The 13,264-nt window shown below is 49.2% G+C and overlaps 3 protein-coding genes across 3 annotated transcripts; all 3 read left to right on the forward strand.

Annotated features, from left to right (window-relative positions):
* Positions 1-3,106: 3,106 nt before the first annotated feature.
* Positions 3,107-3,269, forward strand: VTN00DRAFT_1891 (uncharacterized protein; the record flags this gene model as incomplete). The annotated part of the gene is made up of 2 exons (XM_069428048.1): positions 3,107-3,144; positions 3,203-3,269. The coding sequence occupies 2 exons, from the start codon at positions 3,107-3,109 to the stop codon at positions 3,267-3,269; spliced, it is 105 nt and encodes a 34-aa protein (XP_069292593.1).
* A 2,566-nt stretch (positions 3,270-5,835) lies between these two features.
* VTN00DRAFT_1892 (uncharacterized protein) lies at positions 5,836-9,485 on the forward strand (the record flags this gene model as incomplete). Its single annotated transcript, XM_069428049.1, has 5 exons — positions 5,836-5,956; positions 6,068-6,313; positions 6,370-6,810; positions 6,863-7,861; positions 7,918-9,485. 5 exons carry the CDS (start codon positions 5,836-5,838, stop codon positions 9,483-9,485), a joined length of 3,375 nt encoding a protein of 1,124 aa, XP_069292594.1.
* Positions 9,486-10,508: 1,023 nt separating this feature from the next.
* VTN00DRAFT_1893 (uncharacterized protein) lies at positions 10,509-12,600 on the forward strand (the record flags this gene model as incomplete). The annotated part of the gene is made up of 4 exons (XM_069428050.1): positions 10,509-11,184; positions 11,248-11,619; positions 11,718-12,175; positions 12,271-12,600. 4 exons carry the CDS (start codon positions 10,509-10,511, stop codon positions 12,598-12,600), a joined length of 1,836 nt encoding a protein of 611 aa, XP_069292595.1.
* Positions 12,601-13,264: the final 664 nt, after the last annotated feature.

Consider the following 13,264-nt stretch of genomic DNA (forward strand, 5'->3'; position numbering starts at 1 on the left):
TGTCCTTTGCTGTGCTAGTGTCTGCCTACTACTAATGGTAGGGCAAAAAGATGAAGCAACAACAACTCCAATGCAGTAAAGGTTTGTTCGAAGTAACAGGGTCCGTCATGATCAGGGAGCTAACAATTGGTATATATTAATGACATCCCTTTTCTCTGTGCTCTCCGGTCTCCTGCCCTTTCTCACGTGGGAGCGGGGTACTGTATATTTCCGATATACAGTACAATGAGTCTGCGATATGATATAGATATCCTCATATGACAACTTTCCTATGGACACCTACACTTGCGGTTTTTTGCAGTCTCCTACTCTTCGTCACCTGGGTTCTGGAATTTACCTACGAATAAGACTGTCCTGAAGAAGAAAACAGTTCCGAGCTAGAAGCTACATTTAATTTATTACCAAAAGCATATCTGTAAGACCCACACACCTAACTTGTGTACTCTTCTGGAGTATTTTCCATAGTTTAAAGCATCAGTAGCTGGTGGATGAGAAAAGTTCTGGAATGGCATGGCATGGCGTGTAATACGCAATACTACAATCTCCAATGGCTACCTACTACCTAAGAATGTTGGATATTTTAACAGTTTCTTTCTCTAAAACCTCCATAAATCCTTTCTCCTTCATTCCTTCCTGTAAATGATAGTTCCCATAACAAGGCAGTGATAGTGGCTCTTTGTCTGAGCTGGTAAGGAGGAATTGCTATCAATGTACAGTGGACTTTCTTGTACATACTCGAGTCTGTTCTAGTCATAGGGGAATACTAAGTGGGGAATCCTGGATAGAGATAGTAGTCTATCATACACAGCATTGGTTCAAGTGCTCCTGTGTGATGTGCTGTGCATCTATCCCTCTGGCTTAATACAACAAACAATAGATATTAAAAAGTTCTCGAACGCATTAAAAAGATCTGCAATAGTCAAAGATACTGAAAAGAATAACCTTTGTTCTATTCACACATAGAGACATAGCACTAGTCTATTGTGGTCTCAGCAAGCCAGCCTCCTATGATTGGACGAAAATCGCATTGTCGATGCCTAGACAAGTACCAATCGTCGTCTCCTACTGTCATAAAGCCAACTGTGACTACCGCAATCCATCTTCTATACGTATACCTTATCATGATAAACAGGATGCTTAGGCTGCTGTGTTCTCATTAAAGACCAACTTTGGTATCTCCCTGTATACAGGCGAAAAAGACGGCCCTAGCCAGCTTGGAGCAGCTACAGACCTCAGTATTCGAAGGTAACCTGAGAACAGGCATTTTTTCCCTCTAGACACCGCTCTCACCTTTTTTCTTGCCTTTGACGATAGAATATATCAGGGGAAATCTGGATCTTCAAGCCGAGGCTTGCTTAAGCCCAGATCGGAGAGGCAGAAAGCCAAATTCTTTACATATATATAAGTGTAGTGCAACTGTGTTCCTAATTTTAACTCTTTAAATTCATATTGATTGGGATATTAAATAACTATTAACGCGTCTCAATACAGATAGAACTATTGGCACCCTTCGATCGCTCGGGCTGGAGCACGGCCGACAACCGCAGGTGCCCCGTATAACTTTAAGATATTTATATAATCCGGTGGCGAAAAGAATGTCTATGTTTAACCGGGAATTAGTATTCTACACAAACACCCACCTCATTTCTCATTCTTCTATTACTGAGCCCTTTGAGCCAACTTTCTAACTTCACCAACATGGTGGCACCGGCTACACTCCAGATGGATCTTTTCTAATATTCCTGAGAGCGCAATTACAGATCTCAAGGTTTCAAAAGAAAAAAAAGATATTCAGCCAGAGAGCAGGTGTGATTGGAGCGGCATTCGACGCTTGCCTCGTCACAGGCGGCGATGGACAATTGATAATGGGTTACTCTTGGTTAGAAGGGATCGTTGAAGGGGAGTGGTTGGAGATCAGGTCAGGATCACTGTCTAGAGCACACTCTGGAATAGATCCAAGAGATGGTGAAGCACAGGGATATACCTTTCAATGATTTAGGAGATAGCCATGCCCCCTCCACGTAACATGCCCTTGGCCCCCAGGGGCGGGGGCAAAATGTCTATCTGACTGTTCCATATTACATGGACAAGCAGCCGTCATAAAAACGGACACCCAGCTAAGTCTCGAGCAACACCTACAGCGAGTGTTAGCCAAGAACTTTACAAAGAGGGACAGTTATCGGTCTGCACCCACTGCGGAAGGTGCAAAATCCACTTCTATTGGTTACTTTGAACGTTCATCAAAGACTTTACGCCACCCTATGCGCACTCTCCTCGTTGGTGCTGTGCCCACTGCGGAAGTGACACAACAGGGCCGTTCCCCATAATCACACGGAGGAAAATTTCTACAGCATCCTTCACGGAAGGCCCGCCGCTATGTCGCACTCGGATGTTGACGCCATCTTCCTGTCGATTTTCTAACCCTGAGATCTAGCCTCGTAGCTTCCCTAAATAACATGCTTCTGTGCTCCAACATGCTGGGGAACAAGCCGTCGAAGACAGTCGATGAGATTCGCCACAAAGAGGAGATCTTACGGCCTTACAAGAAATATAGCGGCTAAGACCGATACTGAAGACTACCGCTCACACTCTCCCGCCGAACCTGCCTAAAATGCCGAGGAAACGTCTGCTGGTGAGCGGAATAATATAGCAGTCGACGACGAGCCGGCCACCTCGGCTCCTATTTCCAACTGGACACCGACTGAGTGGCGTTTCTTGAACTCATTAACTTCACAAGGCACGGGTTGGAAAAGGTGGAAACCACTTGTCTAGAACATTCATTTAAAGTCACTTATAAATAGCTTACTATAGGCTTCACTAGTGGAACAATGCGTCCAAGCGACGCACTGTGCGGGTGCTGGCTCCAACCTTACACAATTTGGCTTAGAAGGCTTGTCTCGACCTTTCCACAAGAACTGGGAGATTTAAATGCCATTCCATGCTTCGGGGGAGAAGGATATCGGGGATTCGGAACGGGATATTCGATTTAACTGAGAGCAAAAGGTCCACTAGGCCGTCAGAAATGGGTATTCTAGAATTTCTTGTTTCGTGCTTTACCTTTTGGCTGTGTTTCTGGCCCCAGTTTGCACGGTCAGAGGTGGGCAAGATGGTTGCTGAATCTATGTTTAAAGCCCTTCTCGAACGGTATGTGCTATTACTTATAACAAACAGCTGGTGAACGTGTTGCTAATGTATTGTACAGCCTCCAAGAACCCCCGGCCCGGGCCTCTCACACCAGCACGCAGACAGACCAGATTAGGCCACTGTGAGACCTCTACCTGCATAGGGCTGCTGCAGGATCTCATATACCCGGATCCAGGGGATCAATCATATCTTTCGAAAAAAAAACATATCAACCTCTTTATCATGTGCGTTGAAAGGTCTCTGAATACGGTGGAACCCAGTTCTAATGGTCAAAGGATTAGCCAAGACTCCCAGAAAATTCTCCGACCATCAAAGAGGTGCAAATATCTATATCAGACAGCTAGACGCTGTTGTCCGATCGTTCCTTTTCCTCATAACTATCACTTTTATATCGTTTGATATATTCTAATTAGATTGAATCAAAATTTGATGCCTCCCAAGCTACTACGCTGACACGCATCATATATTATTGTTCAGGGTCTGTCATAGCCGGAAGGCTCGGTATGGACGTTAAACTTGATTATAATAATAATATTATTGTTCAGATTCCTTTTGAAAAATGTGAGGTTTACAGATGTACTAGTGGCCAAGTACCGCTTCAGCTATATCAGAAACGATCAGATCTTAAGCATCTCGATGATCAAGATGCTCCATGAAGCACATGAAATGAATCCCGGGCAGCGAATATTGTTGCTATACGATTTACGGATGAGTTAAATAGACAGAAGTACCTGGAACAGGCCAAAACGAGCCCGGACTGTTCATATATATACCGTTTTGTTCTTCCGAAGAAGTCCACGAAGCAGTTGAGTATGGTCGTTGAGGCGGCTATTCCCCTTTCTTCGGCCCCATCATCCTCCTCCATGTCAGGATCTCTCCTCGATGATGAGGGACATACTTTACTGAATGCCGAGCCCGTTCGAACGGAACCAGAACCTGAGCGACCACGAAAGAAGCCGAAGAAAGTCCAGCTCCAGGATGTAGAAGAGGAAACGCCCGAACAACGCGCGATGCGTTACCGACGAGAGAAGCGACTATTACTGTCGAATCCTTGTTTTTTGGGACCGAACCCGCCTACCGGAAGACGACCCGAATCTCTCAGTTCTTGGATCAACGGAAGATCTAACAGGAAGGATCTGATCCGTATGAAGGACAGGATATTTTTCCGCTCGCACTTTTCATTCAAGCCTACCACAGTCGGACAATGAGTCGTTTCAAAGGAGTTCAAAATTTCTCAATCACTATCTGCCAATTCAGAATACACGCTTCACGATTTCAATATCCACGAATAGCCATCACCCGACTAACAGAGAAGCAACATGCTTCTGACTGACATAAGAAATATGTATCTCCCTGTACTGAAGACACGTCTTTCAGGAAAGCAGGAATAAGACAGTCTCAAACTCAAGGGGACGTGCCTGGATCACTTTGTATTCCATCCACTATAGACACTCGATCCACGGAGAATCAGGATGATGGAATGTATATACTATAAGATGGATACCTTGTGGGGGAGTTTTTAGACATGCAAGGGTTGTTTTGCACATTGGAATGAGTGAAATCCATTTTCGACGGGGAAGAGGGGGGAGGGTATTTGAATGCGGCCAGAGAGATGGTGGTGGTTGTTGTCATTAAGGCATATGTGCTTGTCATGGTTGCGTCTGCCTAACGTATTGGTGTAGATGTTTGTTGGTGCAGTTCATTCATTCTTTTTGTCCTCTGTTTATTTTCATGGATATATTGGAGGATATCATAGCGATGTCATCGAGACGGACTTTTTTTGCCCGGTCTACCTAGGAATACAGAGATGGAAAAGAGGATGGAAAAGTTTTCTCTTTTCCATTCAAGGTCACTCTGCAGAGGCGACGGCTATAGACGATCGAAAGCTCGATCGCACTTCCTAATTAGGTTTTCAATAAATTCCCTTTCTTGGTAATATAAACAGACTTGTTGGTTTCTGTAAGAGGGTAATCGACTGTTAGTTATCGATACCTACCTAATATATTAAACGTTTTAGATGCCAAGCCAGAGCAAATGGATATAGTTGGATCCATCACCAGTTGTCTCCACCCATGGGAAGTCATGGGAGAAAGGCCAGCAGAGACGTGGCCTGCATAGCGGTGACTCACTTCAGTCGACGAGGACTAATGCCCTCTCAGAAATGGCTCATGACAACCACCTGTGTGCGATTGGGCTCGCATCTGCTGATCGACACGGCCACGTCCGGCGGCGATGCTCGCAAAGATCTCCAAGATCGGCGCGACCGAAGCGAGCCTTTCCCAGCACGGTAATGCTTGAGATGGAGGCCCCGCTGGTTCTGATCCAGATCGCGAGCCCATGTTTCTTTTCCTGGACATGACCTGCACCTCTCGGTGTCGCCGTCATGTTCCCCGACCCCACCATTCGAGCCTCTTGCAGAGGGCTGTTCTACCCCTCCGAGGACAACGTGTGCTCGCCCAGACCCCACGGCTCAGGTACATAAAGATGGCGGCATCTCTGCCATGACTAGTGGGAACAATAGTTGAAGCTGGCCTGATGCAGCGACTGGAGAGGCCAATTAATAAATACTACATACATCTTGCCTGCCAGCGCTCTTAGGGCACGCTCAACATTCCTCCTGCAGTACATGGTCTTTTTCGAGTCGCGTTGATAGTCTTGAGCTTCATTCAATCGCTGTTCATTCGCAGCGCAATGGATTCCTCAAAATACACTCCCATTCCCGGGCCATGGGGCGTTCCTCTGCTGGGAAATATCTACGACCTTGATAAAGATCAACCGAGCCACAGCCTGGGACGGCTGGCGGATACATATGGTATGGTACCACCAGTTTGACTTCTCGAGAAATCTTCCCGTATTCACCAAAATCTATATTCTCGGTCCCTGTGTGACAATTCCCTGTTGCAGCTCAGCTGACCACTGCCAGGCCCCATTTTCCGTTTAAACACCCTTGGCAGGGTGAGAGTGTTCGTCAGCTCGCACGAGCTCGTTGACGAACTATGTGACGAGGAGCGCTTTGCCAAAAAGGTCTCAGGAGGCTTGGGAGAGATTCGAAATGGTGTGCATGATGGTCTATTCACCGCGCACTACCCCGGGGAGGAGAACTGGGCAATCGCCCACCGCATCCTTGTCCCTGCATTTGGGCCACTCTCCATCCGAGAAATGTTTGATGGTGAGTTTTCTGCTGTTAAACGTCTTGTCAGAACAGCTAAGCCAATGATTCTGTAGAAATGTACGACATCGCCTCTCAGCTCGTCATGAAATGGGCGCGACAAGGACCGAAGGTGCCGATTCCTGTTACGGACGATTTCACCCGTCTGACTCTGGATACAATCGCTCTATGTGCCATGGGAACACGGTTTAATTCCTTCTATCACGAGGAAATGCATCCCTTTGTAGAGGCGATGGTGGGCTTTTTGAAGGGGTCAGGCTACCGTGCCCTGCGTCCCGCGATCATGAACACCCTGCCAACAAGTGAGAATGCCAAGTACTGGAATGATATTGAATTTTTGAAGAAAACGGCACAGGACCTTGTGGACGAAAGAAGGAAGGAACCAGAAGACAAGAAAGATCTTCTAAATGCAATGATTCATGGCAAGGATCCCAAGACTGGCCAGGGCCTCTCTGACGAGAGTATAATCAACAACATGATTACCTTTCTGATTGCAGGTACGTCGCGAAACAATGAATCTTATAGAAATATTCAAGACTGATGACTCAGGTCACGAAACCACCTCGGGCATGCTGTCGTTTCTTTTCTACTTCCTTCTGAAGAACCCACGAGCATACCAGAAAGCCCAAGAGGAGATTGACACCGTTATCGGGCGAAGGAAGCTTACCATCGATGATATTCCCAAGTTACGTTATATCAACGCCGTTATGCGGGAGACACTTCGTCTGCAGCCGACCGCTGCGGCCTTTTCACTACATCCCCATCCTACTAAAAACAAGGAGGACCCGGTTACATTGGGGAAGGGAAAGTACTCTTTGGAAAATGTCGATGCCGTCGTCGTCATCCTAAACAAACTGCATCGCGATCCCGAAGTCTATGGGCCAGACGCGGATGAGTTCAAGCCGGAGAGGATGCTCGATGAGAACTTCGAGAAACTGCCCAAGAACGCATGGAAGCCTTTCGGAAACGGGATGCGTGCCTGCATCGGCCGACCGTTTGCCTGGCAGGAAGCACTCATCGTTGTAGCGATTCTGTTGCAGAATTTCAACTTCCAGATGGACGATCCCAGTTACAACCTGCAGATCAAGCAGACCCTCACGGTGAAGCCACAAGATTTCAAGATGAGAGCAACTTTGCGTGAGGGACTCAAGCCAACAACTCTCGAGGCTCTACTTAACAACCCCGGTGAGGCCCCTGTGGATGCGTCGAGCGCAGCCAGCAGGAAGCACAAGGCGCAAGCCTCTTCCGCCGGCTTGGAATCTGGAAAGGGCAAACCAATGCATATTTTCTTCGGAAGCAACACGGGAACCTGTGAGGCTTTCGCTAGGAGACTGGCAGATGATGCAGCAGGTTACGGATACGCTGCTGAGATAAACTCTCTCGATTCTGCAAGGCAGAATATCCCCAAGTCGGATCCTGTCGTCTTCATTACTTCCTCTTATGAAGGCCAGCCTCCTGATAACGCTGCTCACTTTTTTGAGTGGCTGAGCGGGCTAGATGGCAAGGAGCTTGAAGGAATAAACTATGCAGTGTTTGGCTGCGGCCACCGTGAGTATCCGACGTCTTTACTACACTCTTCAGTAAATGGCTAATAGGTATTCTAGGTGACTGGCAAGCAACCTTCTACAAAGTCCCTAAAGCTGTTGATGACCTGGTTGGGAAAAATGGAGGCAGTAGACTTTGTGATATCGGACTCGCCGATGCCGCTAACTCCGACATTTTCAACGACTTTGATAACTGGGGAGAGTCAAAATTCTGGCCGGCCATGACTTCCGCTTTCGGTGATTCTAAGCCAAAGGAAGCGTCGAAGTCGAAGCATGCCTTGCAGGTCGAAATCAGCACTGGCATGCGTGCATCTACTCTGGGTCTTCAGCTGCAGGAAGGTTTCGTGCTGGAGAACCAGCTTCTTACAGCACCAGATGTGCCTGCCAAACGGCTGATCAGGTTCAAGCTACCGTCCGACATGACATACCAATGTGGTGATTATCTCGCCGTGCTTCCCGTAAACCCAAGCGCTGTCGTTCGCCGGGCGATCCGTCGCTTCAACCTGCCCTGGGACGCCATGCTTAAGATTCAGAAGTCGCCTGGTGCATCCACCCTACCAGTGTCCATTCCGCTCGATATTCCCATCTCAGCCTTTGATCTCTTATCGACGTACGTCGAGCTTTCGCAGCCAGCCTCGAAGCGGGACCTCAACGTCCTCGCAGAAGCGGCTGCTGGAGATGCAGATACTCAGGCTGAGCTGCGCTTCCTCGCTTCGAGTCCAACACGATTCCACGATGAGATTGTCGCAAAGCGACTCAGCCCTCTTGATCTGCTGATACGCTATCCATCCATAGACCTGCCAATTGGAGACTATCTTGCGATGCTACCGCCGATGCGGGTTCGGCAATACTCTATCTCGTCCTCGCCGCTGGTCGATCCATCTGAATGCTCCATCACTATCTCGGTCCTCAATTCCCCATCGCTGGCGTCCCCCCACCCCGCAAGCGAACAACCCGAAGACGAGCGGTACATGGGTGTCGCCTCAACTTACCTATCCCAGCTCACTCCTGGGGAACACGTGCACCTCACCGTCCGCCCCTCCTCCACAGGTTTCAAACCCCCGGCCGATCTAAAGACGCCCATGATCATGGCCTGCGCCGGAAGCGGTCTAGCCGCCTTCCGTGGCTTCATCATGGACCGAGCGGAGAAAATCCGGGCCAGACGCACCTCCGAGAGCGACTCCGCAGAGCAGCAACATGCCAAAGCGGTCCTATATGTTGGGTGCCGCACGAAGGGCAAGGACGATATCCACGCCTCTGAGCTGGCGGAATGGGAACGTCTGGGCGCCGTCGACGTGCGGTGGGCATACAGCCGGCCCGAACCTAACGATGACGGCACCACCAGGCCGCAGCACGTGCAGGACAGGATGCTCGAAGACCGTGAGGAGCTGGTCCAGCTGTTCGAGAGCGGGGCAAGGATCTATGTCTGTGGCAGCACTGCTGTGGGCAATGCTGTGCGTGATGTCTGCAAGATGATTTATCTTGAGAAGCGGCGCGAGACGCTCCAGGAGCGGAAGCAGAGAGGTGAGAGTAATGGGGAGGAAGAGGAGGACGAGGAGACAGCTGTGCAGAAGTTCTTCGAGAGGCTGAGGGCGAAGGAGAGGTATGCGACGGATGTTTTCACCTGATGTTTGGAAAGTGTGTGCGGCAGTGTTCCTTTTCTGGTTGATATATTTCACGATTGATGCATGATTATAGAGAAATATATGCGACATGTAATAACAGTCGCTGATATAAAACTTTCACGATACCAGTTGACTCGTATTAAGAGTTCAACTTGCAGTCCAACTGACGAAGTTTTTGGCTCGATTCGAGGTTCTCACATGGTAGAGGTCCACGCATGTATTTTGTACTATAGGCAGTTTAGAAGGGAATCCTGCCGTGCGGTGTTAGTGCGCGGGAAGAAATGCCCCATGTCTTCTTGTTCGAGCCCATCCTTCGCCCCCTCCATCCATCTTCATCCATTATCCTCCCTACATGCTAGATGCCTAATCATTAACAAATTTGTCTATATCGATCACTTCCGTCATTTTGCTATATTGATAGAATTGAATACAATGCGAGCCCCCTTGGTAAGCACGTTCAGTTGGTGTTTGGTTAAGAGTTCCCCTCGTTCCTAACCACGCTGTAGGTAACACTATGCCTGAATCACTCTGCCAACGACAGCACAGTCCATGAATGGAGAGGATGGAACCTCAGTTAGTGTCCATCTATAGGAAAAGATTACCAAGACCATGAATTAGGCCGCGGCACCCCTCCGACGGACCTCCTGGAGAAGCTAATTTGAATTGACTCTAGACCCCCAAACGCCCGGTGACAGCCGACCACCAGATCTAATCTGGACTCTGTTTAGATATTTCTTCACCCGTCAGCCAAGAGAAACGTGGGAGCCATCGCGCGCTGCGACGGGCTGCGGAAACACTAGGCGTCTTGGCTTCCTGGTTGTCATGGCGGATTTCAGATCGCAGATTGGTCCGATGCTTCCGAGGTTGTTATCCCGCGTGTTATTGCTATCACGATCTATGCGAGGAGTTCACACAGATATGGTCATATCTCCGGGAGACTACTATACATATAAAGAGGACCATGCCCGCTGTTGCAGGCATGGTCATGATTGAGGATTACCTTCTGGCTCTCACCCGATATACGCCATGAAGGCAAAGACCACACTCGCGTTCGCGGCGGCGCTCTGCTTCCAGAGCTCCGTGGCGGAGACTATCAGCCAGATCAATGGCAACAGGTTCCTGTCCTCGTATGCCGGACGCGACGTCACCAAGGTCTCCGGCCTCGTCACCGCGAAGGGCCCGGATGGCTTCTGGCTGCGCTCGACCGCACCAGACGCTGATTCCAGCACGTCAGAGTCGATATACATCTATAGCAGCACTGCAGGGTCTTCCCTGGCCGTAGGCGACATCATCACGCTGGATGGCAAGGTCTCCGAGTACCGTTCGTCGTCCTCGTACGTGCCTCTGACGGAGATCACGTCCCCCTCGAACATCATCGTCTCCTCGAGCGGAAACGCGGTCGACGCCGTTATCATCGGTGAGGACGCAGGGCTGAGTCCACCCACGGAGCAGTTCTCGTCTCTCGACAAGGGCGACGTGTTCGGGCTGCCCAACAGTGCAAGTCTCATATCTGGTCAGAACCCGGTTCTGCAGCCATCATCTTATGGGATGGATTTCTGGGAGAGTTTGAGCGGCGAATTGGTTACGCTGGCCACGCCGCGGGCGATCAGCAGGCCCAATTCCTACGGCGACACCTGGGTTATTGGTCAGTGGAACAGCACGGGGGAGAACCAGCGGGGAGGGTTGACGATGACTGATAAAGGTGCATAAGTCCTTCTAGATATCAGCTCCTATTCATTGTCTACTGTACTAACTTCATATATAGACGCCAACCCCGAAGCAATCCTCATCGGGAGCCCCCTTGACGGGACCAAGAATTCTCAGAACACCAAACTAGGCGATGACTTGGCAGAAATAACCGGCGTTCTGACCCAGGCGTATGGCTTCTACCGTATTCTGCCGCTGACGGCGCTGAAGGTGCTTGGATCTCAATCCCCAGCGCTGCCAGCCGCTAGCAGGCTCACCTCGGACGGCACCTGCAGTGCTCTGACGTTCGCATCGTACAATGTGGAAAACCTGGCGCCTGATTCTGCTCATCTTCCCAAGATTGCGGATCATATCGCGAATTATTTGAACAGCCCACCACTCGTGTTTGTCCAGGAGGTGCAGGATGATAGTGGTCCGACAGACGATGGAGGTACGTGTAACCCTTTTTATTATTATTATGATCGCAGGCGATCTATACACCGAGGAATAAGAAGATGCCTTTTAGGTAGAGATATCTAACCGTCACAGTCACCTCTGCTAATCAAACTCTCTCTGCCCTCACCAACGCAATCAAGAATGCTGGCGGCGCCTCCTACTCCTTCATCGACATCGCCCCCCTCAACAACCAAGACGGCGGCCAACCTGGCGGTAACATCCGCGTCGCGTACCTGTACGACGCCTCCGTGATCCGCCTGCGCAACCCCAACCCGGGCTCCAGCACCGACGCCAACGACATCGTCCTGTCGGAATCTGGCCCCGAGCTGAAGTACAACCCTGGCCGAATCGACCCCCAGAACGCGGAGGCTTTCACGGATAGCCGTAAGCCGTTGGCTGCTGCGTGGGAGACACTCGATGGCAAGAACAAGTTCTTCACGATCAATGTGCACTTTACGAGCAAGGGCGGTAGTTCTTCGCTGGAGGGTGACGCCCGGCCTCCTGTCAACGGCGGGGTCGATACCCGTATGACGCAGGCGGATGTAGTTGCAGTAAGTTTTGCCTGCCTAACCAAGAAGACGCCTGCCTATAGAGGCGCGTATCTAGAAAGAAAGGGGAAAATAGCTAACAAAAAATCAACAAACAGAACTTCACATCCACCCTCCTCTCCAACGACCCCAACGCCCGAATCATCGCCGCCGGCGACTTCAACGAGTTCACCTTCGCCCCGCCCCTGAAACAGTTCCTCTCGACCTCCGGCCTGCGCGACCTCGACGACGTCGCCGGTGTCCCTGCCACGGAGAGGTACACGTACCTGTACGACATGAACTGCCAGGCCCTGGACCATGTGTTTGTCAGTGAGGGTGTAAGTGCGGGAGCAAAGGTGGAGCATGTACATGTCAATACGTGGGTGGAGTATGCGGCGCAGGCGTCGGATCACGATCCGAGTGTGGGAGTCGTGAACATTTGCGAGTGAGCGATTTCCATATATGCACTGTATCAAGTACATCCAACCGTCTCTGTACAGAGATACCTGATGTATGGATTGGTTGGGTAGATGAGGATTCTTTGTGTGATGAGTGTTAGATAGACATGTTTGGAGGTAGATATGGAGACATGTATGAGATATGTAAAATATACCTTATATACACAGAAGTTCATCAGTCCAAGACTGTCACAACCACCCTTAAAGGCTGATACTATTGGTAGATTTTCAGTAATCTGATCGATACAAGGGGTGTAAAGAGAGTAAGGATATATATATATATATAGAAAACATGTCGTCATTAAAGATCTGCCTAGAATTTCCGTACCCTTCATATCATATATATATATATATATATTAGCGATTATCCCAGAATATTTATGATCTCATAGATGGCTTTCAGAAACAAAAAAAGGAATGTGGGGACTCAATAGTGTAGGACGGACATGTTAGATTGGTTTCAAGTCCTCAAGATGTTGACTATTGATAAGTGCTCGTGGCTATGGGGATGCAGGCGTGTGCAAAGTGGACGTTGATAGAGGTACCTTATTAAAGTAGAAGAAGAAGTAGGTGGAAATGTAAGTTACATACTTATCTGATTCTTCGTCTCGTTCTTCCTTATTACCGTCATAATTACCTAGGTACGTGTATATAT

Source organism: Thermoascus crustaceus (genome assembly GCF_041956765.1).
Source record: "Thermoascus crustaceus strain CBS 181.67 unplaced genomic scaffold VTN00scaffold_1, whole genome shotgun sequence".
NCBI lineage: Eukaryota > Fungi > Ascomycota > Eurotiomycetes > Eurotiales > Thermoascaceae > Thermoascus > Thermoascus crustaceus.